The sequence below is a fragment of the Thunnus albacares genome, chromosome 21, assembly GCF_914725855.1.
Source record: "Thunnus albacares chromosome 21, fThuAlb1.1, whole genome shotgun sequence".
NCBI classification, from domain to species: Eukaryota; Metazoa; Chordata; class Actinopteri; order Scombriformes; family Scombridae; genus Thunnus; species Thunnus albacares.
The window spans coordinates 4,301,524-4,327,926 of NC_058126.1; the positions used below are offsets into that span (position 1 = coordinate 4,301,524).

Below are 26,403 nucleotides of genomic sequence, written 5' to 3' on the forward strand. Positions count from 1 at the left end.
CAGTTATGACACACGTATGATTATAGAAAAAAAGAGCAGGATGAAGATGGAACCACAGAGACAATAATTCTTTTTCACTGCAGGTTAAAAAACATAACAGAGGCAAAATATTGTTTGTTAAACAGCCAAATAGCTTCTTGTTGCTTTTTTTGTTTGTTTGTTCTCCATTTCATGTTGATAAAAAAGAGGAAGAAAACAACTTTATAATCCAGTTTCATTTAAGGCCCTGCACACCCACACAGGTGGTTTCGGTTATTCTGGTTGGACCTCTGCTCAGGTGGAATGTGGTGCAGATTTACTGGAGATGACGTGAGATCACCTGACGTCAGGCACTAAAAGAATGATCAAGGTGTGGTTTGTTTTACCAGAACAGCTGAAGCAAAGCGAACAGGAGGGTAAAGGGGATGTCAATAAAACAGTCATGAGAAGAGGTCAAATCAGCCAAAATACATGAAATCATCTGTGTGCAGGACTTTTAACAGGTTTATAAAATGTGTACAAGAATAAAACAATAGTAAGAAAATGTAATTAATAAAATTAATCTTAAATAATACAAAGCGAAAACACTACAATATATACACTACATATTTACAGTATTGTAAATGATTTTTTACAGTAGGTTTACTGTCCTCAAACTGAGTGTCATCGTTGAAAAATGAAAGAGAAACAAACTGTTGAAAATCATAAATTACATAGTAATTATATTTTTACACACTGATGTGGATGTGACACAGTTTGATTCATGCATAAAGATGTTTTTTTCTGTTGTATCTTATTACTGTTTGTTGCTGCAAAGACACATCTTTCTTTTTATTAAAGTCTTATCCGTCAGCTGTGTTCACTTATCCAACAACTTATCGTCTCTCCTGGTTCTCATGGTATGTCTCTTTTCTCTGTGTCTCTTCTTACTGTGAGAAAACAACAGTTCAGTGTTACAGGTTCAACTTAAAGGGCAGGTTCACAGTGTTTCAAGTGTGTCTTAAACCAGCAGTCAAGTGTCCATATGAACAGTAAAAGAGGTTTTCCTCGCTGTAATCATTCCTCCTGTTCATACTGGATACTAAACGATCCTTAAAATGTGCTTTCGATGGAAGTGATGGAGGCCAAAATCCACAGTGTGTCCACACAGTCATTTAAAAGTTGATGTGAAGCTTATATGAGGCTTCAGCAGTCTGAGTTAGTCATATCAAGTGGATATCTGACACATTTACAGTCTTTTTAGCATCAAATTCCCTCTTTGTGTTTCCTCGGACAGTGTTTCCCTGTTGAGCTGCGGTGGAAGTATAGTAACAAAAAGAGGGACTTTGGCACTAAAAAGACTGTAACGTTGAAAGATATCTACTTGATTTGACTCATTTGGACGACTGAAACAGTAGCTACATGTTTGTAATCTTTCTATAATCAACAGTGCTGGCTGGCTAACCAGCGAATGTTACCCCTGAGTTTAATTTATCATGTGAAAAGTTAATGAAAGATTTTATTAGTTTAATGAGAAACGACGGCAGAAATTCAGATAGAAAAGTAAACATTTTGAGTAGCTCTACATGTTTGTAAGCCTTCTTTACCTAAATAATCAATAGCGCTGCTAGCTAACATGCTAACATAACCCCTGAGTTTAAAAAGCACTTTGCAGGTTGAATTTCTTACAGTTTATGTATCATGAAAATGATCATGTGAAAAGTTAATATATGATTTTATTAGTTATTATTAGAAATTAAAATGGAAAAGTAATTGTTTTGAATAGAGCCACATGTTTGTGAGCTTGGTTTACTTAAATAATCAGCTGAGTTTAAAGTATTTTCACTAACATTTTCTTGGTTAATATTGCTATTAAATGCTATGTAGTGTTAAAAGGTGTCTATTAGTTCTAGATAGTTACTGATGGAGGGCGGTTTGATGATAAACACAGAAGCCAAAGCAGATAATTACTCGTAACATTTGGTTTGGTGTTAACATTAACATACGCATTGAGAAACTGTTCTCCCTCAAAAAAAAAAAAGAATTAAAACCAAAAATTCAATACTATTAGGCCAGTTAGAGTGATTTTTGTTATAATTATTTTAACGGAAAAGCAGAATGTCAATGCTGCGTTCATGTGATGTAGACGTTACCGTAATTATTATTTTTAATGTCCTTCAAGTCAAGGTAACACTGACAAACATTGATGCTTCATGTTATGAAGTCGACAATTCAAGGTGAATAAAAACCCAGATGTGATGCTATTTGATCAAATGTTTTAAACAATGCTTCCTACAACATGTCTATCATATAACTGTATCTCATTAGATAATTGTCTATTAAGCGATTTCTTTATCTGACATTACATGAACGGAAAGGATCTAGGTCAAACCACAACATTAAGCTCCTCTCTTTTATGATCATGGTGTGACTCAGCTTCAGTTTGTTTCTTTAATAAACTAGTTGAATTACTCACCTTTAAAGGGAAGGTACACTAGCGCCCCAAAGGACAGACACAGGCAGACACTCAGTACGCTGATGACGGAGATGTAGATGTTCTCTCTACACTCTGAAAAGGGAATTAGACACACGTTACTGAAAAATATCAGCATTTCCCCAACCAGCCTTAAATCTGTTTCTTCTCTAAACTGTTTGGAGTAAAACATCACAGATCATTTGATGTCCGGTTCACCAATAAACATGTTGTTTATGTATGTTTTATTGCGACACTAACAGAAATGTAACATGACTAAGAGTCTACAGTCATGCTTGCAGCTCTGTTAAAAAACTAGTTTACATGTCATGAATACAAGAAAATATTGCAGTTTTTACTCCACTGCAATTATTTGATCGGGGAAGTTACTAGTTATTTTTCACATTAATATTAATAATACAAAATATTAAATACATTATGATGTATCATTCAAGGTTAAGATAATTGAAGACTTAATTGATCCCTGTGGTGAAAAAAAACAACTACCCAGCAGTATATAAAGTAATTGTTGTAATATGTATATGTGTTTATCTATCTATCTTAATAGTAGACAAACCTTTTCTAGCTGCAACACAGTTATGTACACATTCATGCATCAATAATTACAATACAATAAAATAATTATCATTATTCTGAAATGGGCCATTCTGTAAAACCAGTACTTTTACTTTTGGTACTTTAAATACATTTTTATGCAAACACATTTGTATTTTTACTCAAGTAAATGTTTGATTACATGAATTTTACTTGTAACAGAGTATTTCTATACTGTGGTATTACTTTACTACTTTACTCTTTTTACTTCTTCCACCACCTGTGCCTTCTGCTAACAATCCCACCATTATTTCATGCTTTTCATTTTAAAGATTCAAAAATAAAAGTCATGTTGCAGTATGACACAAAGTATCCAAAATCTCAATTAACTGCTCACTACAGAGTCAACTATTAAGATTCATGTAACATAATGAATGTGGTTTATAAACAGCAGTGATGGTGTCATTACCTTCAGTTAAGGTGATGTCAGTTTGGGTGACGTATATTTCCTCAGGTGTGCTGACCGCACAGGTGAAGGTTCCCTGGTGCTTCGACTTTAGGTCGTGCAGCTTCAGGCTGCTTGATGCTGAAAGGTCGTTGGGGACATGAAGCTTCCAATGATCCCAAACCTTTACCTGAGACTTCTGATTAGTGACGCTGATCGAGAGGATTGGATCTGAGCGTCCGAAACTCCAGATGAGCTTAAAGCTTTGAAGGACACTGTGAGGAAAACTGCAGGGAAGCATCATGTCGCAGCCTGGACAGGCCTGGATAGAAGCTACAACAAAGAGTAAAACATGATGGTTTTTGTACAGCAAAGTTAACTTTATACCAAAAATACAAAACTTCATTTTTCACCTGCATGCTTCAGGAAGATTGTTGTTTTGTTGGTGTCACTGGATACATGACAAATGTAAGTCTGAGTGTTTTCCTTCAGCATCAGTGAACTCTTGATGTCATACAAGCCGAGTCGGGTTTTCTGGCTCTTTGTTTTGTAACGGAGGAGTTGAGGATCACTTGGAGGATCTGTAGACCAGGTGAGCGTCGGAGCAGGGTAGATACCCTCAGCTCTAAAGGTGACTGAATCACCACTGAACTCAACGTCAACCTCTCGGACTGGAGCTACGGAACAGAACTTTGTTAAAGATGCTCTGTAGAGGTTTAATTTGATATTTAAATTTCAGTCATTAGGTCTTTACAAACATGTTGAAGGAATTTAGACCCTCACAGAACTTAGCAAAGCTTTTTTTTTTTTTAAATATTCACAAAATCTGTATTGTTTACATTGGCTTACAGTTTCCTTTTATTGGCGCTTTGCAAGCTTTTTGCAGTACATGACAGTCATTAACTGTTAATATGTGGAATTGCAAGAAACCAAAGGATGTCATACAGCTGTTATTTTGATAAATGTAGCCAGTCTTAAATTAGACTTAAATTCCAATTTTATTTACTAAAGCATCGGGCAATTTGACAGGCAATGACTAGCAACTAATGAGATATTTCCAGGTAAGAATCTTGAAAAAATGGCCTCAGAACAATAATAGAGCTGCAATTATAAGCTGATTAATAGATTAGTTGTCAATTATCAAATTCATTAGCAACTATTTTGATAATTTAGATTGTTTGGAGTAATTAAGAAAAAAAATCAAAATTTTCTGATTCCAGCTTCTCAAATGTGAATATTTTCTGGTTTCTTTAATCTATCAAAGTAAACTGAATATCTTTGGGGTGTGGACTATTGGTTGATATAAAACAAGATACAATGATGTCATCTTGGGCTTTGGGACAGTAATCAACGTTTTTGGATTTTTATGGATCAAACAACTAATGATTAGTTGAGAAAATAATCATTACTTGCCAAAACATGACAAAAATATGACTTCCTCACAGCAGTTTGTACCTTTTACAACAAGAGAGATGATGCTAGACTCTTTGGACTCAAGTTCGGTTATAGTGATGCAGACGTATTTGCCCTGGTCTTGCGTAGTGACGTTTCTCAGCAGCAGTGTGCTGTTTCCCTTCAGTACCTGGTCTTTGTACAGGGCTGTTCTTCCTTTGTACTCATTGGCCTGTGACATGTGGCCCTTGACAAAGTCGGTGTTGCCATGGCGTGTGCAACTCACCACGACCCTATTCTTGTACCACATGATCTTCACACCTTTGCCATCAGATTGGAACTGACACGGGAGCACACATTCCTCCAAATTCAGACACGTGACGGTGAACTCTGGAAACAAACGCAAACAGGAAAACACATTTAAATACAGACATAAAGCCTTTTTTCCACTGAGATTCCACTTTCACAACCAAACATGCTTTTCTGCAGGTAACAAACTGCTCACAAGTATTCAGATAAGTGAAAAACTTCTCTGAGGGCATCATATCACAGAAACAGAGTGAATAAAGAGGATAAACTGTTGTTAACTGTTGTTGCAAGATGATTGAACAGTTTGGGGAGTGTTTGGTACACATTACAGCCTTCAGTACCAAGTGACTATTGTTGGATAGTCACAGCCTACAGTTTTAAAACTTTCCAGCTGAGGCTCATGAGAATTGGTTTGCATTAGTTTATGAGTAATCCTAGTAGGTCATGTGGTAGAAGAAGATATCTGTGTGGAAATCATTTTGCTAAATCTCAAAATACCTCTCCTGTCCTGTACTTCATCTTCACATATGCATCAAAGGCAAAGTTTGACATTTTGGGAAATAAGTTTATTTACTTTCTAGCCAGGAGATAAATGAGAAGACTGATGCATCTTTCAAGTTTGTCTGGTAAATATGAAGCTACATCCAACAGCCAGTTAGCTTAGTTTAGCATAAAGACTGGAAATAGCTAGCCTCGTTCTGTCCAAAGGTAACTAAATCCTTCTACAAACACTGACAGTTTTAATGGCAAATAGACATTTATACACTTTATACACTTATTTTTGTACAGATTAAACAAACCAGATATAACGTGTTGATTTGTGAGCTTTAAGCATTCCTGAGATAAAAACAAAAGAAAATAAAGACACAAAACAAAATAAAAGCAACTAAATTATGTTAAAAAAACAAATTTTATGAACCTCCACCACCCATTTTATTTCAAAGATCAGAGGTTCATGTGTTATCATTCCCATGAACAAAAAAAGTACTGAGTGCTCCCCCAAATAAATTGTTTGCTTTACAGATTATGAATCCATTCATAGATTCGTTTCTATATTATATTTCCATATTAATATCATAAACTGTCATAAACTGTGTTGGACAAACTCTAAAAACTATAGAAAAAAAGCCCATGCATTTCCATCACTGTAGGGTACTGGAGAAACACAATTTACTGAGCTTTGACAATTTTAGATTATTCTAAAATTTGTGCCTAGTTTACAAAATTTTAAATAGTTTTGCCTCCTCCACTATGTGACTTTGTGTTCACTCACTCAGTAAGTTCTATTAGACCCTCCAAAATATCCTCTATATGAGATTGTACCATTTCGTCGCACTGCATTTGGACAGCTTTGTCTGTGAAAGCCACAACTCAGTGGAAAGTCCTGCCTGATGATATGAAGAGCTGCAGTTCAATCAGTATGTTTAAAAACAAATTCAAAAATCTGCTAAAAACCACTCAGCTCTGTAACCACTGACTCTAAATTTTATCTCATCGTCTTCTCGTGAACGCAAACACTCTTGCTTTTAATTTGACAAGTTTACATTATTAATTTCTAGTTGACATTGTGGGTGTATATGATGTGCTCTTGACTGTAGCTCACAGGCTGTCTACACATGACCAAATATTTACAAATACATTTTATGTGATGTGAGATTTCTACAATATTTTCTGTTTATAATCTAGTATTCAACATGCATGACACACCTGCATTTGACTGCTCACCTTTTCCTGCTGCTGGAGAGAAAATCCACAAGAGAAAACAGAGGGGGAATCCTGTATATAGAGCCATAATTAACTGACAAAAACCATCTCCTTCTGAGCCCGACAGCAGTCTGACAGGACTGACAACTATTTACCTGAATTTACAGGTTTGAAGGTCTTCCCTTTGTAGATGGACTGACTAACTGATGGGGTTGCAGCGCTCCCTGCTGGGCAGATACTGACAAAGTTCATCTTAATTGTCAGTACTTTCATTTCATATGATTTACACAGGCAGCATTACTGTTTGAGCTAACAAACAAAAATAAATAAAATAAAAATGCAAACTATAATAATGCATTTTAAAATAGTATTAATACAAAAATAATGAATTAAATTAAAAGAGAAAAACACAATAAAAATATAAAATAAAAATGACATTAAGCACAAAAAAATAAACATTTAATACAAAATAACAAAGAAATACATTTACATTACAACTGTTTCTCACGATCGGTGCTTTTCATTAGAAATTTGACTTGAGCACATTTTAATGGAAAACACTTCCAGTAAAAAGTTTGTTTTCTTCCATTGTGGTGTTGATATTTTTACTGTAGTAAAAGATTTACGAACAGACTTCCAGTATTAAAGATCATAATAAAAACTGCACTTGAGGATAAAAAAAGTTAACCCTAACCATAAACTAAATGAAACTGAGATCCTTTCTGCAGATGTTAGCATCCGTTTTGTCTTTATGTTTAAAAAGTTGTCTGACTGGTTTGAGCAGATTTGATCTTGAAAGATAAACACAAGGAAGCAAATATTGTTATGTGTTATAGTAAATGGTAACTCTGACTTTTACTGAGAGAGATTTCCCTGCAGTGATTTCAGCTCCACTGTAGACAAAAAGGAGAAACATTTCTGAGCATATGGAACCGGACTGAAACTGGATTTTCTCCTTCCAGGTGTAAGTCTGGAAGGAGATCATACCTTTGGTCATGTGTGTATCTGTACGCAGCTTATTTCACATACTACTGGACCCATCAGCCTAATATTTTTTGTGCACATTTATGACTGTATGCTCGAGGACCTCTCGTGGTTGCAGTTATTCAAAATTGTTGAAAACCTGTTTAAACCTGTTTTATACCACCATTGACTGCTGACTCCTCACTCCTCTTAACCGGCTAGTAGAGCCTGCAAGTGCTCAACACCTGCAGTAAAAGGCCACATTTTGGCCTTTGTTGTGGCTCAAAAACTGACATCCATAGAAAAGATTAATCTTGAACTGGAGCATCTGCAGATTAATTCCATACCCAATATGTTATGATCCACTACAGTTAGGCATGATATGAGATGAATAAATCCCCGTTTTTGTTAGCTTCGCCACCATCTTGACTGTAAGGGTGCTGGGAGGGACAATTGAGTGAGATTCAACTCTTCCTTGTTTGGGAGGGGAGGAGGAGGAAGGGAGGGGTTTTAGTTTGTGTGGTGTGTTACAACAAAATGTTCTAAATTGTTTAAAATGTCTGGACTTATCGCCCCGTTTATTGTTTCCTTATTTAGTTTATACAGTTAGGGGAACCCAGGATGCTTGGTTATAATACCATTACACTATTCTATGCATCTTAAAGAAAACTGAGACTATACAAAAACCCTTTATCAAAAACACCTGGCGGACATCTGCATTCTACTGACTGCACTCTTCTAGTTTAAACTGAAATTGATGTTCCAGATATTAAAACTTTAGTATCTTTCATTTAAACAGTACAATTAACTTTTAATGTAACCACACAGCATGATATGTCTGAGGCAGGATATTTTGCAACGAATGAAAATAACATTACATGTTGAACATTACACCTATCAATGATTGGATTTAAATGATGGGGAAGGTACAGATGTAGAAACTGAATTAGGGGAGACATACATTGTTATGTTACTAGTTGTATGATTTACTCCCCATAAATGTGATTGACTTATTATGAAATGGTAATATATATATATATATATATATATATATATATATATATATATATATATATGTACAAAAAAAATCAGCCTGTTGATGTATTGATCATTGAACTGATCGCTTGTGATTTTCTTTACAGTCCATTATTACATTCTAACAGTTTGCCAACAGATGGGCTTTTAAGAGATTACACATCCCACACTCAATTACAAACCTTTAAAATTTTATTCAGAATTATAAAATTACAGAAGTAAACAGTCACAGGATCATTTAACAGTTATGACACGTGTATGTTTATAGAAAAAAGAGCAGGATGAAGTTTTTAACCACAGTGACAAATAAAGGGGCTCATTCTTTTTCACTGCAGGTTAAAAAACATAACAGAGGCAAAATATCTTTTGCTAAATAGCCAAATAGCTTCTTGTTGTTTTTTTTGTTTGTTTGTTCTCCATTTCATGTTGATAAAAAAGAAGGGAAAAACAACTTTATAATCCAGTTTCCTTTAAGGCCCTGCACACCCACTCAGGTGTTTTCATTTATACTTGTTGGACCTCTGCTCAGGTGGAATGTGGTGCAGCCATACTGGAGATGACGTGAGATCACCTGACGTCAGGCAATAAAAGAATGATCAAGGTGTGGTTTGTTCTACCAGAACAGCTGCAACAAAGCGAACAGGAGGGTAAAGGGGATGTCAATAAAACAGTCATGAGAAGAGGTCAAATCAGCCAAAATAAATGAAATAACCTGTGTGCAGGACTTTTAACAGGTTTATAAAATGTGTACAAGAATAAAACAATAGTAAGAAAATGTAATTAATACAGTTAACTTAAATTCAAAGCAAGAACACAATATGTACACTACTTATTTACAGTCTCACAAATGATTTGTTACAGCAGGTTTACCGTCCTCAAACTGAGTGTCATTGTTGAAAAATGAAAGAGAAACAAACTGTTGAAGATCATAAATTACATATGAATCATATTTTACATAAAGATGCATAAAGATGTTTTTTCTTTAATATTAATTCTTAATAATTATCAAAATTGAAATCAAAATTTCCTTATTACCGTCTGCTGCTGCAATAACAAGTCTTTCTGTTTAATCAAATCTTATCCGTCAGCTGGGTTCACTTCGACATTCAAACCCTCAGCGTTTTCATCTCTTCTTCTTCTTCTTCTCATCCTTTGTCTCTTTATAATCTTGTCTGTGAGAAAATAACAGTTCAGTGTTACAAGTTCAACTTTGACTTAAAGGGCAGGTTCACAGTGTTTCAAGTGTGTCTTAAAACAACGGTCAGGTGTCCATATGAACAGTGAAAAAGGTTTTCCTCGCTGTAATCATTCCTCCTGGTCATACTGGATATTAAACGATCCTTCAAATGTGCTTTCAATGGAAGTGATGGAGGCCAAAATCCACAGTGTGTCCACACAGTCATTTTATGCAAAAATGCATTTAAAAGTTGATGTGAAGCTTATATGAGGCTTCAGCAGTCTGAGTCATATCAAGTGGATATCTGACACATTTACAGTCTTTTTAGCATCAAATTCCCACTTTGTGTTTCCTCGGACAGTGTTTCCCTGTTGAGCTGCAGGTGGAAGTATAGTAACAAAAAGAGGAACTTTGGCACTAAAAAGACTGTAACATTGAAAGATATCTACTTGATTTGACTCATTTGGACGCAGAAGCTTCATATTAGCTTCAGATAAACTTTGTTTAAATACATTTTGGCACAGAAGAAGGACTATGGACTTTGGATTTTGGGGGACTTTGTTCCCCATCACTTCCATTGTAAATACATTATGAAGGGATCTTCTAATGGTCAGTATGAACAGGAGGAATGATTACAGCAAGAAAAACAGGTTTCACTGTTCATTTTTTCTGTTGTTTTTAGACAGACTTGAAAAATTGAAACTCATCCATTAAAAACATAAAAAGGCCAAAAAAAATTGAATTAAACTATTTGCGTTTTGAGTAGCACTACGTTTTTGTGAGAATTTTTACTTAAATAATCAATAGTGCTGCTAGCTAACATGCAAACATGCTAACGTAACCCCTGAGTTTAAAGGCAATTTTGAGGTTGAATTTTTTAGTTTATGTATCATTAAAATTATCATGTGAATGAGAATAAATGTAAGATTTATTTAGTTTAATGAGACATAAAGACAGAAATTCAAATGGAAAAGTAATTGCTTTGAGTAGTACTACATGTTTGTGAGCTTTCTTTACTTAAATAATCAGCTGAGTTAAAAAAAAAAACTCACTAACTTTTTCTTGGTTAATATTGCTATTAAATGCTGTATAGTGTTAAATGGTGTCTATTAGATATAGATAGTTACTGATGGAGGGCAAAGCAGATAATTACTGGTAACATTTGGTTTGGTGTTAATATTAATATATGAATTTTGAAACTGTTCCCCCTCAAAAAAACAAAAACAAAACTTTCTTTATTTGACATTACATGAACGGAAAGGGTCAATTTCTAGGTCAAACCACAACATTAAGCTCCTCTCTTTTATGCTCATGGTGTGACTAAGCTTCAGTTTGTTTCTTTAAGAAAATAGTTCAGTTACTCACAGAAGCAAAAGAGCCCCAGTATAAAAAAGGAAGGAAACAGGCAGAAACTTAGTATGATGATGATGGAGATGTAGATGTTCTCTTTACACTCTGAAAAGGGAATTAGACACACATTACTGAAAAATATCAGCATATTCCCAACCAGCCTTAAATCTGTTTCTTCTCTAAACTGTTTGGAGTAAAACATCACAGATCATCTGGGTTGATGTCCGGGTTAGTCGTTGCAAAGATAACTTTTAGGTTTCGTGGACTGTGGGAAAAGGAATAATTTGACATTTTGGGAAATACATTAAGCTTAATTGCTTTCTTTCAACATCAAACACATTTCTTTGCATTAAGTACAGAGTTGGAGCCAGTTGGTGATTATCTTAACCTCTAGTGTTGGTAGGTTGATATTTGAGCTAAAGTTCACCAATAAACATGTTGTATATACTGTTTATGTTTTATTGCGACACTAACAGAAATGTAATAAGACTAAGAATCTACAGCCATGCAAGCAGCTCTGTGTTCTTTGCAGATTTATGTATTAATATTAATATATTATTAATATGTATTAATAATACATAAATATAATCCACTAGATCTATTGTGATTTATTATTTAAGGCTGAGATAACTGAAGACTTGATCCCCTGGATGAAATTCATAAACTACCCAGCAGTATATAAAGTAATTCAATTCCATTGTTCAGTAATCACAAGATCAGCTATGTATTGTAATCTTTTTGTCTGCATGTATGTAATGAATTTGTATGTATATGTGTTTTTGTATGTATGAATCTATGTTCTGGAGGCATGTACAACACAATATGGACTGTGGAAACAACACAGTGATATACACATTCATGCATCAATAATTACAATACAATAAAATAATTATCATTAGTCTGAAATGGGCCATTCTGTAAGATTAGTACTTTTACTTTTGGTACTTTAAGTACATTTTTATGCAAACACATTTGTGTTAAGTAAATGTTTGATTACATGAATTTTACTTGTAACAGAGTATTTCTGTACTGTGTTATTACTACTTTTACTTAGTTTTACTTTTAGCTGCTGCTAATCTAACAATTGCATTGGAAAGGATCACACATTGGTTTGATCAATCATGTCTGAGTCTAAATGTAAACAAGACAAAAGGTATGTTTTTCTTTAAAACTATGGTACAACCTCCTAACGCTGATATTTTCATCAAAAGTGAGAAAATGGACATAGTTAATGATTTTAAATATCTTGGTGTGACACTGGATCCAAATTTGAACTTTAAGAAACATGTTAAAAAAACAGTTAAAACCAAGTACAACTTAGCAAATTTTAGACATATTTAAAACTGTCTCTCTTTGGACGCAGCCAAGATATTTATGCAGCTATGATTCTTTCCCATATGTCTTATTGCATCACATGTTGGGGGCAGGCTGGAGAAACAGCTGTAAAACCTCTTGAGTCCTTATACAAACAAACTCTAAAAACTCTGGACAAAAAGCCAATGCATCTCCATCACTGTAGGGTACTGGAGAAATACAATTTACTGAGCTTTGACAATTTTAGATTATTCTCAAATTTGTGCCTAGTTTATAAAGTGTTAAATGGTTTGGCCCCTGCTCCACTATGTGACTTTATGTAGACTTGCTCAGTAAGTTCTATTAGATCCTCCAGAATATCCTCTATACAAGATTGTATCATTTTGTCGCACTGCATTAAGGTAGTCAGCTTTGTCTGTGAAAGCCACAACTCAGTGGAAAGTCCTGCTTGATGATATGAAGAACTGTAGTTCTATCAATGCATTCAAGGCCAAATTAAATAAATCTACTAAAGACCAATCAGCTACGTGACCACTGACTCTAGTTTACATTATTAATTTCTAATTGACATTGTGTGTGTATGTGATGTGCTGTGTGTAGCTTTGTATTTTGTATTTTGTATGGTGTATTCTGTTTGTTTTTTTTTCTTTGCTTTGTTCTGTTTGTTGTTGTGCTGTTGTATTTTTTGATTGTGGGGGACTACGGATGCAAATTAGCTTCGAGCTAACTCCGGTGTAGTGCATCTTTAATGTTTAAAACTGCACACTGTCTCGATCAATAAATCAAATCAATCTTCACTTCTTCCACCACCTGTGCCTTCTGCTAACAATCCCACCAGCATTTCATGCTTCTCATTTTAAAGATGCAAAAATAAAAGTCATGTTGCAGTATGACACAAAGTATCCAAAATCTCAATTAACTGCTCACTACAGAGTCAACTATTAAGATTCCTGTAACATAATGAATGTGGTTTATAAATAGCAGTGATGGTGTCATTACTTGCAGTTAAGGTGACGTCAGTCTGGGTGATGTACTTCTCCTCAGGTGTGCTGACCTCACAGATGAAGGTTCCTTGGTGCTCTGACTTCAGTTTGTGCAGCTTCAGGCTTCTCGATGCTGAAAGGTCGTTGGGGACATGAAGCTTCCAATGATCCCAAACCTTTACCTGAGACTTCTGATTAGTGACGCTGATCGAGAGGATTGGATCTGAGCGTCCGAACCTCCAGGTGAGCTTAAAGTTTTGAAGGACACTGTGAGGAAAACTGCAGGGAAGCATCATGTCGCGGCCTGGACAGGCCTGGATAGAAGCTACAATAAAGAGTAAAACATGATGGTTTGTGTACAGCAAAGTTAACTTTATACCAAAAATACAAAACTTCATTACCTTCATGCTTCAGGAAGGTTGTTTTTTTGTTGGTGTCGCTGGATACACGACAAATGTAAGTCTGAGTGTTTTCCTTCAGCATTAGTGAACTCTCGATGTCATACAAGCCGAGTCGGGTTTTCTGGCTCTTTGTTTTGTCCTTGAGGAGTCCAGGATCACTTGGAGGATCTGTAGACCAGGTGAGGTTCGGAGCAGGGTAGAAACCTTCAGCTCTACAGGTGACTGAATCACCACTGAACTCAATGTCAACCTCTTGGACCAGAGCTACGAAACAGAACTTTGTTAAAGGTGCTCTGTAGAGGTTTAATTTGACATTTAAATTTCAGTCATTAGGTCTTCACAAACATGTTGAAGGAATTTAAACCCTCATAGAACTTAGCAAAGCTTTTTTTTTTTAAAAAAAATATTCACAAAATCTGTATTGTTTACATTGGCTCACAGTTTCCTTTTATTGGCACTTTGCAAGCTTTTTGCAGTACATGACAGTCATTAACTGTTGATATGTGGAATAGCAAGAAACCAAAGGATGTCATACAGCTGTTATTTTGATAAATGTAGACAGTCTTTCATTTTCCAAAGCATCGAGCAATTAGACAGGCAATTACTAGCAACTAATGAGATGTTTCCTGGTAAGAATCTTCAAAAAATGGCCTCTGAACAATAATAGAGCTGCAATGATTAGTCGATTAATCGATTAGTTGTCAGCTATCAAATTAATCGGCAAATATTTTGATAATTTAGATTGTTTGAAGTAATTAAAAGAAAATCCAAATTCTCTGATTCCAGCTTCTCAAATGTGAATATTTACTGGTTTCTTTAGTCCTCGGTTGTGGATTTTTGGTTGAGACAAAACAAGACATGTGATGACCTCATCTTGGGCTTTTGGAAACAGTGATCGACATTTTTCACCATTTTCTGACATTTTATGCACCAGACAACTTAATGATTAGTCGAGAAAATAATCAACTGATTAACTGATAATGAAAATAATCATTAGTTGCCAAAACATGACAAAAATATGACTCCTCCTCACAGCAGTTTGTACCTTTTACAACAAGAGAGATGATGCTAGACTCGGTGCGAGGTTCGGTCATAGTGATGCAGACGTAGTTGCCCTGGTCTTGTGTAGTGACGTTTCTCAACAGCAGTGCAGCGTTTCCCTTCAGGACCTGGTCAGTGTACAGGCCTGTTCTTCCTTTGTACTCATCGGCCTGTGAGTCGTGGCCAATGACAAAACTGGTGTTGCCGTAGCGCGTGCAGCTCACCACAGCTTCCTTCTTGTGCCACATGATCCTCACACCTTTGCCATCAGATTGGAACTGACACGGTAGCACACATTCCTCTGAATTCATACAAGTGACAGTGAACTCTGGGAACAAACGCATACAGGAAAACACATTTAAATTAAGATATAAAGCCTTTTTTTCCAATGAGATTCCACTTTCACAACCAAACATGCTTTTCTGCAGGTAAAAGTTAGTAGTGGACCTTTAATTTAGATTTATTTTGTCAAATGATCTGCTGATGATTTTAACTGTTCACAATTTGCGTAAAAGGCTCTTTAAACTACTCTTTACAATTTCCAAAAGTAGTTAACATAATTTACAATGATAATTATGAGAAAAAAATTGTATTTTAACTTTAAACTCTTTATGTTGCATTTAATACTTACATTAAATAATAACAGTGAAGCAGCATTTTTCCAAAAACTAATGAATATTTTTACATATATTTTTGAATTATCTACATGCAAAAAAAACTGTATTATCAACATCACAACCTTTATGTGAGAAATATGTTTCTTTCCAACTGTATTTGAAGTACTTGCACATGTACAGATGCACTACTTTGGATCATATTCTTATTTAAATACAGGCTGTGTCTGCGCATGACCAAATATTTACAAGTACAGTTTATGTGAAGTGAGATTTCTTCTATATTTTCTGTTTATAATCTAATATTCAACATGCATGAAACACCTGCATCTCACTGCTCACCTTTTCCTGCTGCTGGAGAGAAAATCCACAAGAGAAAACAGAGGGAGAGTCCTGTATATGGAGCCATAATTAATTGACAAAGATGATCTCCTTATGAGCCCGACAGCAGTCTGACAGGACTGACAACTGTTTAACTGAATTATATCAACACTGCCCAAAGCAAACCTGAATGTGATGAAAATCAAAACCGAAACCTTGAAATAGCAAACATTCCTGTCAGATTGGTGCAACACTACCCTTCACGTCATTTATTGAAATCAAAGGTTCAGATCAGCATTAACTTATATGTGTGTGTCAGTAAATGAGGGTCTCTTTACCAGGAGACAGACTTTAAACTTTGAGAAACAAGTTTTGATTTGTAGAAATCCTCTTGACTTAAAGAAATATATGTTTTACTCAAAGAAAATGTAAGATAGGCTATCGAGTGTATGAAAAAGAAAGAGCAAAAGTCATCTTTTTTCACCTGCTTCCTTCATTTTGTTGTTTATTTGTGTTATTACCACTAAAATTGGCACATAGTAAGAGTTTTATGTGTCAGAAACATTTACAGCAAGCTTAAAGTGGAGTGTGCAAAAACAGATACGAGACAATTCAGCAGTTGGTAGAATCAGAGACAACAGGTTTCAAAGTCGGTCTTCTCTTTGTTGACCGACTGACTACATAACTGATGGAGTTGCAGCGCTCTCTGCTGGGCAAAAACTTACAAAGTTCATCTTAATTGTCAGTGCTTTTATTTCCTGATTTACACAGGCAGCATTATTGTTTGAGCTCTGAAGAAGTTATAAAAACACAACACAATGCACAATGATATCAGTTTAATATATAGTATTATTCCATGAACTATAGAGAAGGAAGAGAAAATAAACAGAAGACTACGTTGGAAAAGAAAAAGTAGAATAATTGAAAATGACCACTAGATGCTGCTAAATCACATGCATGCAATGATTCTCTCACACCTAAGCTATTGCCTTACAAGTTTGTCCCAAACTGGACACCAGTCCATAATCAGAGTTTTACAGTTATATGCCAGAAGCATGTAAGCATTTTCAGCAAATAAATTCACTAACTAACTAATCACTGAAGAACTGCCAGAGAGGCCAACACTGTGTGGGTTGTCCACAGTATAAAGCTGTGAAATAAATGTAGTGGAGTATAATGTATTTCAGTTCCCTCTGAAATGTAGTGCAGTACAAGTATAGCACACAAGGCTGAAAAAGAAATGTGTTGAACTGTTAAATACTAGCACTGTAGTCATTTCAGTAAATCTAATTATGTAATCCTTCCATTTTAATATTTATAGTTCAGTCTACAGATATACTTAACTTATTTTACCAGAGTTTGCCTGTTCACCTACTGTACTCTTAAAATGGCATGTAAAAATTATATATGAAACATTCCAACATTAAATTGTCAAAACGGCTAAAAGAAATTAAATATACAGTACATTTGGTACAATAAATGTATTTTGTGTTGTTCTTTCCTGTTCAAACAAGCAAACAGAGACAGAGAGGCCAACACAGTGACCTTCTCCAAGGCTGCACTGGGCAGATGTGATTTCAAAGAGTAAGCCATCAGCCTCTTTATTCAAAGCTTCAATGGTGAAATGCACTTGTCTCACTCTCTCATTCAGTAGCTGGTTCTACACTTTCTCTAGCATCATTCCAGCTCTGTGGCCTTTCACTGTAGAACCTACATGTAGGCTGTTTGGTATCTGAGTTGTCGGCATCTCAAGTTAAACTTTAGATGGTTTCTGTAGTCTGACGCACATATCCTAATTTGGACATCATTCCTGGAGTTGGGGGTGTTTCCCAGAGATAAAACTGAGCTACTTACACACACAAAGTGCTCCAAAGAGTGTATCAAAGTTAGGTTGTAAAAAATAGGCAATAAATGAAAAGTGCAAAGCAATAATTGTCTTTGAAGTTCTTCTTAGCTCAGTAGTCAGTGCAGTTGTCTATGATCTGGGAGACTCCAGTTTGAGACCTGGTGTGGTGACCTCCTTCATAAGGTAGTTTATTCATGAACACTTTAATTTTCTAAAATTTAAGTGTCATAAAAACAAAAACAGGAATTTTAAGACTCTTTCCACTTTTATTCAAATACAAACACAAATACAAATAATTTTGCTGCTTCAACAAATACAGATACAAATACAAATACTGGGCCCTCTGCACATCCCTACTCTATATCTTTTGGTATTTTGTTTGGGAATCTGTGTGACATTATGACATGCAGTGTAATTTCATCCTGCTTAGAAAATAGAGAAATCCATACCCATGCCAAACCAGCACCCTGTCTTTTACTTTCTCTTAATTATAGAGAGAATCTTTCCATTTTTTTCAAAAGCTCAACCTCTGACAACAGTATAGGGTCATTGCTTAAAGCATCTGAACACTTTAAGATAAATATCTGAAGCTTTTGCCCTCTGCAGTGGCCTTGTAGGAGTTCTTCATACTTTGCCTTTGACACGATGACAAGCTCTGCAATCACAGCACTGGACACCACTGTGTCCCTGTCCACTCCAAAAGCCATACAGGAAGATATCAATTTCTTCCCTATTCTGAACTCACATAAGACCTTCTTGTATCTTTTCACATCTTGCTGTGGAGGTAAAGCTACAACTGAAAAGAAAGACAAAACAATACATTAAGTTCTTAATTGTTTGAAAATTAACCAAAATCCTTGCACTTATGTTAGTGTAACCTTCATTTCTGACAAATGTAAACTACATTTTCCATTAGGAATTCAAAATGCCTGATCTCTGTCATATACCATGTTATAGTGCATTATTAGCTTATCTATATCATGTTTATAATATATTTAATATATTTAGAATTATATATTTACAATAGCATAGTGTTAAACAGAAATTACTCTTTTTGGATGAAAAGATAAACATAGATCATATAAATATTTTCTTCCTCTTATCTTCAACTTTTCAGGAACTCAAAAAAAAAAGATATACATAATAATAATAATAGTAATATACAGTTAAAATGAATGAAATAAGTAAAACTTAAAATTCTAAAACAAAATAAATAAAATAAAAATACAAACTATGATAATAAATTTTAAAATAGTAATAATACAAAATAATAAATTAAATTAAAAAAAGAAAAACAATAAAAATGTAAAATAAAAATAACATTAAACACAAAAAACACTCACATTTATAAACATTTAATACAAAATAATACAGAAATAAATTTTCATTACAGGCTGTCTGTGATTATTTCTCACCATCAGTGCTTTTCATTAGAAATTTGACTCGAGAACATTTTAATGGGAAACATTTGTAGTAAAAGCCTGTTTTCTTCCATTGTGGTGTTGACATTTTTACTGTAGTAAAAGATTTGGGAAAATACTTCCAGTATTTAAGATCATAACAAAAAACTGCAATTGTTAACCCTAGTTAACCCTAATTATAAACGAAATGAAACTGAGATCCTCTCTGCAGATGTCGGCTTCTGTTTATCTTTATGTTTAATAAGTTGTCTGACTGGTCTCAGCAGATTTTTATCATTTCACACATGAAAGACAAAGACAAGGAAGCAAATGAAGCTTAGTGTAAATTCAGGCAGGAAGACTATCTTCAACCATTCATTCATTTCCCACTCCTCTCTCTCTCTCCTCTGCTCCTCCCTCTTTCACATCAGCTTTTCAGGGGCATCACTCCTGGTTATCAATTCAGATTCCTCCACGATCTCTAACCACCAATCACAGCTCAGCTGTGAAAATCACTTTAAAATCACTTCAGCACCAGGCCCGGGTTCACATGAAGCTGCTACCTACACCGCCAAAATCCATGCCTATCCATCACCACCACCAGTGTCTAGACTCCATCGGAGGTTATCCTATTCTGCTCTCGCATTCATCTCGCTCTTTCATATCCAGTGACATCACAATGGGGTCTAATCGCCAAAGACTTTTCCACCTTCATCTATCATGCTTATTCAAAAAATATCTTCATAAGAAATTGAGTCTCTCCTAATTGAAATACTTTTATGTGTTTTTATAAACTCTGGCTTTTACTGAGAGAGTTTTCCCTGCAGTGATTTCAGCCGCACTGTAGACAAAAAAGAGAAACATTTCTGAGCATATGGCCTTTGACGTGGTTCAAACACTGACATCCATAGAAAAGTTTAATTTTTTTTTAACTGGAGCATCTGAAGATTAATTCCATACCCAATATGTTATGATCCACTACAGTTAGGCATGATATGAGATTAATAAATCCCCGTTTTTGTTAGCTTTGCCGCCATCTTGACTGTAAGGGAGCTGGAAGGGACAATTGAGTGAGATTCAACTCTTCCTTGTTTGGGAGGGGAGGAGGAGGTAGGGAGGGGTTTTAGTTTGTGTGGTGTGTTACAACAAAATGTTCTAAATTGTTTAAAATGTCTGGACTTATCGCCCCGTTTACTGTTTCCTTATTTAGTTTATACAGTTAGGGGAACCCAGGACGCTCGGTTATAATACCATTACACTATTCTATGCATCTTAAAGAAAACTGAGACTATACAAAAACCCTTTATCAAAAACACCTGGTGGACATCTGCATTCTACTGACTGCACTCTTCTAGTTTAAACTGAAATTGATGTTCCAGATATTAAAAATTTAGTATCTTTCATTTAAACAGTACAATTAACTTTTAATGTAACCACACAGCATGATATGTCTGAGGCAGGATATTTTGCAACAAATGAAAATAACATTACATGTTGAACATTACACCTATCAATGATTGGATTTAAATGATGGGGAAGGTACAGATGTAGAAACTGAATTAGGGGAGGAATACATTGTTATGTTACTAGTTGTATGATTTAATCCCCATAAATGTGATGGACTTATAATGAAATGGTAATGAAAAAAAAACATATATATACAAAAAAAATCAGCCTGTTGATGTATTGATCAGGCTTTTAAGTGAATTAATCTCTTGTGATTTTTTTACGGTCCATTATTACATTCTAACAGTTTGCCAACAGATGGGCTTTTAACAGATTACACATCCCACACTCAATTACAAAACTTTTTTTATTCAGAATTATAAAATTACAGAAGTAAACAGTCACAGGATCATTTGACAGTTATGACACATGTATGTTTATAGAAAAAAAGAGCAGGATGAAGTTTTTAACCACAGTGACAAATAAAGGAGCTCATTCTTTTTCACTGCAGATTAAAAAAAAACATAACAGAGGCCAAATATTGTTTGCTAAATAGCCAAATAGCTTTTTGTTGCTTTTTTTGTTTGTTGTTTAAGGCCCTTCACACCCACACAGGTGTTTTCAGTTATTCTGGTTGGACCTCTGCTCAGGTGGAATGTGCACCACATTCACGTCATCTCCAATATAGCAGGTGCAGCTATACTGGAGATGACGTGAGATCACCTGACGTAAGGTATTAAAAGAATGATCAAGGTGTGGTTTGTCCTACCAAAGCAGCTACAACAAAACTAACAGGAGAATAAAGGGGACGTCTACAAGAATAAAACAATAGTAAGAAAATATAATTAATACAGTTGACCTAAAATACAAAACAAGAGCACTATAATATGTACACTACATATTTACAATCTCACAAAAGATTTTTTACAACAGGTTTACTGTTCTCAAACTGAGTGTCATTGTTGACAAACAAAGAGAAACAAACTGTTGAAGGTCATAAATTACACACTGATGTGGATGTGTGTGTAATAATTATCAAAATTGAAATCAAATTTTCCTGTCTTATCTCATTACTGTTTGCTGCTGTAATAACACGTCTTTCTGTTTGATCAAATCTTATCTGTCAGCTGGATTCATTGCCTCATTCAAACCCTCAGCGTTTTCATCTCTTCTTCTTCTTCTCGTCCTTTGTCTCTTTCCAATCTTGTCTGTGAGAAAATAACAGTTCAGTGTTAAAAGTTCAACTTTGACTTAAAGGGCAGGTTCACAGTGTTTCAAGTGTGTCTTAAACCAGCAGTCAGGTGTCCATATGAACAGTGAAAGAAGTTTTCCTCACTGTATTCATTCCTCCTGTTCATACTGGATATTAAAAGATCCTTCAAATGTGCTTTCAAAGTAAGTGATGGAGGCCAAAATCCACAGTGTGTCCACACAGTCATTTAAAGTTGATGTGAAGCTTATATGAGGCTTCAGCAGTCTGAGTTAGTCATATCAAGTGGATATCTGACACATTTACAGTCTTTTTAGCATCAAATTCCCTCTTTGTGTTTCCTCAGACAGTGTTTCCCTGTTGAGCTGCAGGTGGAAGTATAGTAACAAAAAGAGGGACTTTGGCACTAAAAAGACTGTAACGTTGAAAGATATCTACTTGATTTGACTCATTTGGATGACGCTTTGAAGCTTCATATTAGCTTCAGATAAACTTTTAAATACATTTCTGCACAGAGGGAGGACTGTGGATTTTGTCCTCCATCACTTCCATTGTAAGTACATTATGAAGGGATCTTCTAATGGTCAATATGAACAGGAGGAATGATTACAGCAAGAAAAACATGTTTCAATGCTCATTTGGGCACCTGACTGTTGTTTTAAGACACACTTGAAAAACTGTGAACCCGTCCTTTAAAAACACATAGAAAGCCAAAAAAATGTAATTGAACTATTTGCACTCTGTGCACCAAGACAGATGCATCAACACTCCAGATTTGAAAATCATTAAGGCTTTGCAAGTTCAACATTTTGAACAATAGGCGTCATCCCTATTCAACTTTCTCAAACCTTAATACATTTTTGGGATTGAATGGCTTTAAAAATTGCTTAATTATATTTTCACCATAAGCATTTTTAATTATCTTTAGGTTGAAACAAAAGTCACTTCTCTCTGTTTTTATTCGTAACCAGTCTCAGCTCACACCATGATAACAGTTTGACTTGACTTTTGGATTGAATTTGTAAATTAGAACTTCACAATTTCCTTGTGTGAATTGACTTTAGCATAAGTGGTTTTAACTACGACCCACTTCAGTGTTAACTTGTTGTCCTTTGCTTTTATTAGTAGTTATTATTGTTTTTGTCAAAGAACCAAAATGTGTCCTAAAAAACAGATGATGGACATTCAAAGATTTTTTACAAAGAGTCAAGAGCTAAATAGTTTCAGTAAAAACAGAAGTTACATGTTTGTGAACTTTCTATAATCAACAGTGCTGCTAGCAAACCAGCTAATGTAACCCCAGAGTTCAATTTAATTTATCATGTGAAAAGTTAATGAAAGATTTATTTAGTTTAACGAGACATAAAAGCAGAAATTCGTACAGAAAAATAAACGTTTTGAATAGAGCAACATGTTTGTGAGCTTTCTTTACTTAAATAATCAGCTGAGTTTAAAGTATTTTCACTAACATTTTCTTGGCTAATATTGCTATTAAATGCTATATAGTGTTAAATGGTGTCTATTAGATCTAGATGGTTACTGATGGGAAGCAGTATGAGTATAAACATAGAAGCCAAAGCAGATAATTACTGGTAACATTTGGTTTGGTGTTAACATTAACATATGCAATGTGAAACTGTTCCCCCTCAAAAATTTATATACAGAAAATTCAATACTATTAGGCCAATTAGAGTGATTTTTGTTATAATTATTTTAACGCAAAAGCAGAATGTCAATGCTGCTTTTATGTGATGCAGACGTTACCGTAATTATTATTTTTAATGTCCTTCAAGTCAAGATAACACGTCTATCGTATAACTGTATCTCATTAGATAATTGTCTATTAAGCGATTTCTTTATCTGACATTACATGAACGGAAAGGATCTAGGTCAAACCACAACATTAAGCTCCTCTCTTTTATGATCATGGTGTGACTCAGCTTCAGTTTGTTTCTTTAATAAACTAGTTAAATTACTCACCTCTAAAGGGAAGGTACACTAGCGCCCCAAAGGACAGACACAGGCAGACACTCAGTACGCTGATGACGGAGATGTAGATGTTCTCTTTACACTCTGAAAAGGGAATTAGACACACATTACTGACAAATATCAGCATTTCCCCAACCAGCCTTATATCTGTTTCCTCTCTAAACTGTTTGCATTAAAACATCACAGATCATTTGGGTTGTCAGGTGTCCGGGCTAGTTGCTGCAAAGAACACTTTTAGGTTTTGTGGACTGTGGGAAAAGGAATAATTTGACATTTGCTGTGCATTAAGTACAGAGTTGGAGCAAGGTGGTGATTATCTAACCTCTAGTGTTGGTAGGTGGATATTTGAACTAAAGTTCACCAATAAACATGTTGTATACTGTATATGTTTTATTGCAACACTAACAGAAATATAACAAGACTAAGAGTCTACAGCCATGCAAGCCGCTCTGTGAAAAAACTAGTTTACTTGCCATGAACAGAAGAAAATATTGTAATTTTTACTCCACTGCAATTATTTGATAATTTCTTTGCAGATTACTATTAATAATACATAAATATTATCAACTAGATACATTGTGATGTATTATTAGGTTAAGATAATTGAAGACTTAACTGATCCCCTGGATGAAATTCATAAACTACCCAGCAGTATATAAAGTAATTCAATTCCATTGTTCACTAATCACAAGATCAGCTACGTATTGTAGTCTTTTTGTCTGCATGTATGTAATGAATTAGTATGTATATGTGTTTTTCTATGTATGTATCTATGTTCTGGAGGTTTGTACGACATAATATGGACTGTGGAGACAAATTTCAATAACAACAATATCTATCTATTTATATATCTATCTTAAAATTTGCCAAACATTTGCTAGCTGCAACACAGTTATGTACACATTCATGCATCAATAATTACAATACAATCAAATGATTATCATTAGTCTGAAATGGGCCATTCTGTAAGATTAATACTTTTACTTTTGGTACTTTAAGTACATTTTTATGCAAATACATTTGTATAAAGTAAATGTTTGATTACATGAATTTTACTTGTAACAGAGTATTTCTGTACTGTGGTATTACTACTTTTACTTAGTTTTACGTTTAGCTGCTGCTAATCTAACAATTGCATTGGAAAGGATCACACATCGGTTGGATCAATCATGTCTGAGTCTAAATGTAAACAAGACAAAAGGTACATTTTTCTTTAAAACTATGGTACAACCTCCTAACGCTGATATTTTTATCAAAGGTGAAAAAATGGACATAGTTAATGATTTTAAATATCTTGGTGTGACACTGGATCCAAATTTGAACTTTAAGAAACATGTTAAAAAAACAGTTAAAACCAAGTACAACTTAGCAAATTTTAGACATATTTGAAACTGTCTCTCTTTGGATGCAGCCAAGATATTTATGCAGCTATGATTCTTTCCCATATGTCCTATTGCATCACATGTTGGCGGCAGGCTGGAGAAACAGCCGTAAAACCTCTTGAGTCCTTATACAAACAAACTCAAAAAACAAAAAGCCAATGCATCTCCATCACTGTAGGGTACTGGAGAAATACAATTTACTGAGCTTTGACAATTTTAGATTATTCTCAGATTTGTGCCTAGTTTATAAAGTGTTAAATGGTTTGGCCCCTCCTCCACTATGTGACTTTGTGTAGACTTGCTCAGTAAGTTCTATTAGATCCTCCAGAATATCCTCTAGACAAGATTGTACCATTTCGTCGCACTGCATTCAGGTAGTCAGCTTTCTCTACAAAAGCCACAGCTCAGTGGAAAGTCCTGCTTGATGATATGAAGAACTGTAGTTCTATCAATGCATTCAAGGCCACAAAAAAACTGCACACTGTCCCGATCAATAAATCAAATCAATCTTCACTTCTTCACCTGTGCTTTCTGCTAACAATCCCACCAGCATTTCATGGTTCTCATTTTAAAGATGCAAAAATAAAAGTCATGCTGCAGAATGACACAAAGTATTTAAAATCTCAATTAACTGCTCACTACAGAGTCAACTATTAAGATTCCTGTAACATAATCAATGTGGTTTATAAATAGCAGTGATGGTGTCATTACTTGAAGTTAAGGTGACGTCAGTCTGGGTGATGTACTTCTCTTCAGGTGTGCTGACCTCACAGGTGAAGGTTCCTTGGTGCTCTGACTTCAGGTTGTGCAGCTTCAGGCTTCTCGACGCTGAAAGGTCGTTGGGGACATGAAGCTTCCAATGATCCCAAACCTTTACCTGAGACTTCTGATTAGTGACGCTGATCGAGAGGATTGGATCTGAGCGTCCGAACCTCCAGGTGAGCTTAAAGCTTTGAAGGACACTGTGAGGAAAACTGCAGGGAAGCATCATGTCGCGGCCTGGACAGGCCTGGATAGAAGCTACAACAAAGAGTAAAACATGATGGTTTGTGTGCAGCAAAGTTAACTTTATACCAAAAATTCAAAACTTCATTA

At 35.0% G+C, this 26,403-nt stretch overlaps 1 protein-coding gene across 1 annotated transcript; it reads right to left on the reverse strand.

The window, feature by feature from the left end:
- Window positions 1–8,914: 8,914 nt before the first annotated feature.
- On the reverse strand, window positions 8,915–15,700 carry LOC122972991. The gene is made up of 5 exons (XM_044340437.1): window positions 15,040–15,700; window positions 14,060–14,366; window positions 13,675–13,983; window positions 11,377–11,466; window positions 8,915–10,006 (listed from the first exon to the last, which is right to left on the reverse strand). Exons 1-5 carry the CDS (start codon window positions 15,514–15,516, stop codon window positions 9,912–9,914), a joined length of 1,278 nt encoding a protein of 425 aa, XP_044196372.1. The 5' UTR covers window positions 15,517–15,700; the 3' UTR covers window positions 8,915–9,911.
- Between the last annotated feature and the right edge of the window lie 10,703 nt (window positions 15,701–26,403).

Excerpts from the sequence above, each read along its gene's own strand:
- LOC122972991 (XM_044340437.1), bottom strand. The coding sequence starts at position 15,516 with ATGTTTGGTTGTGAAAGTGGAATCTCATTGGAAAAAAAGGCTTTATAT. Across the intron at positions 14,367-15,039 it reads CAACTAATGATTATTTTCAT|TTAAACCTCTACAGAGCACC; the intron begins TATCAGTTAATC and ends TTAAATGTCAAA. Across the intron at positions 13,984-14,059 it reads AACCTTCCTGAAGCATGAAG|CTTCTATCCAGGCCTGTCCA; the intron begins GTAATGAAGTTT and ends TCTTTATTGTAG.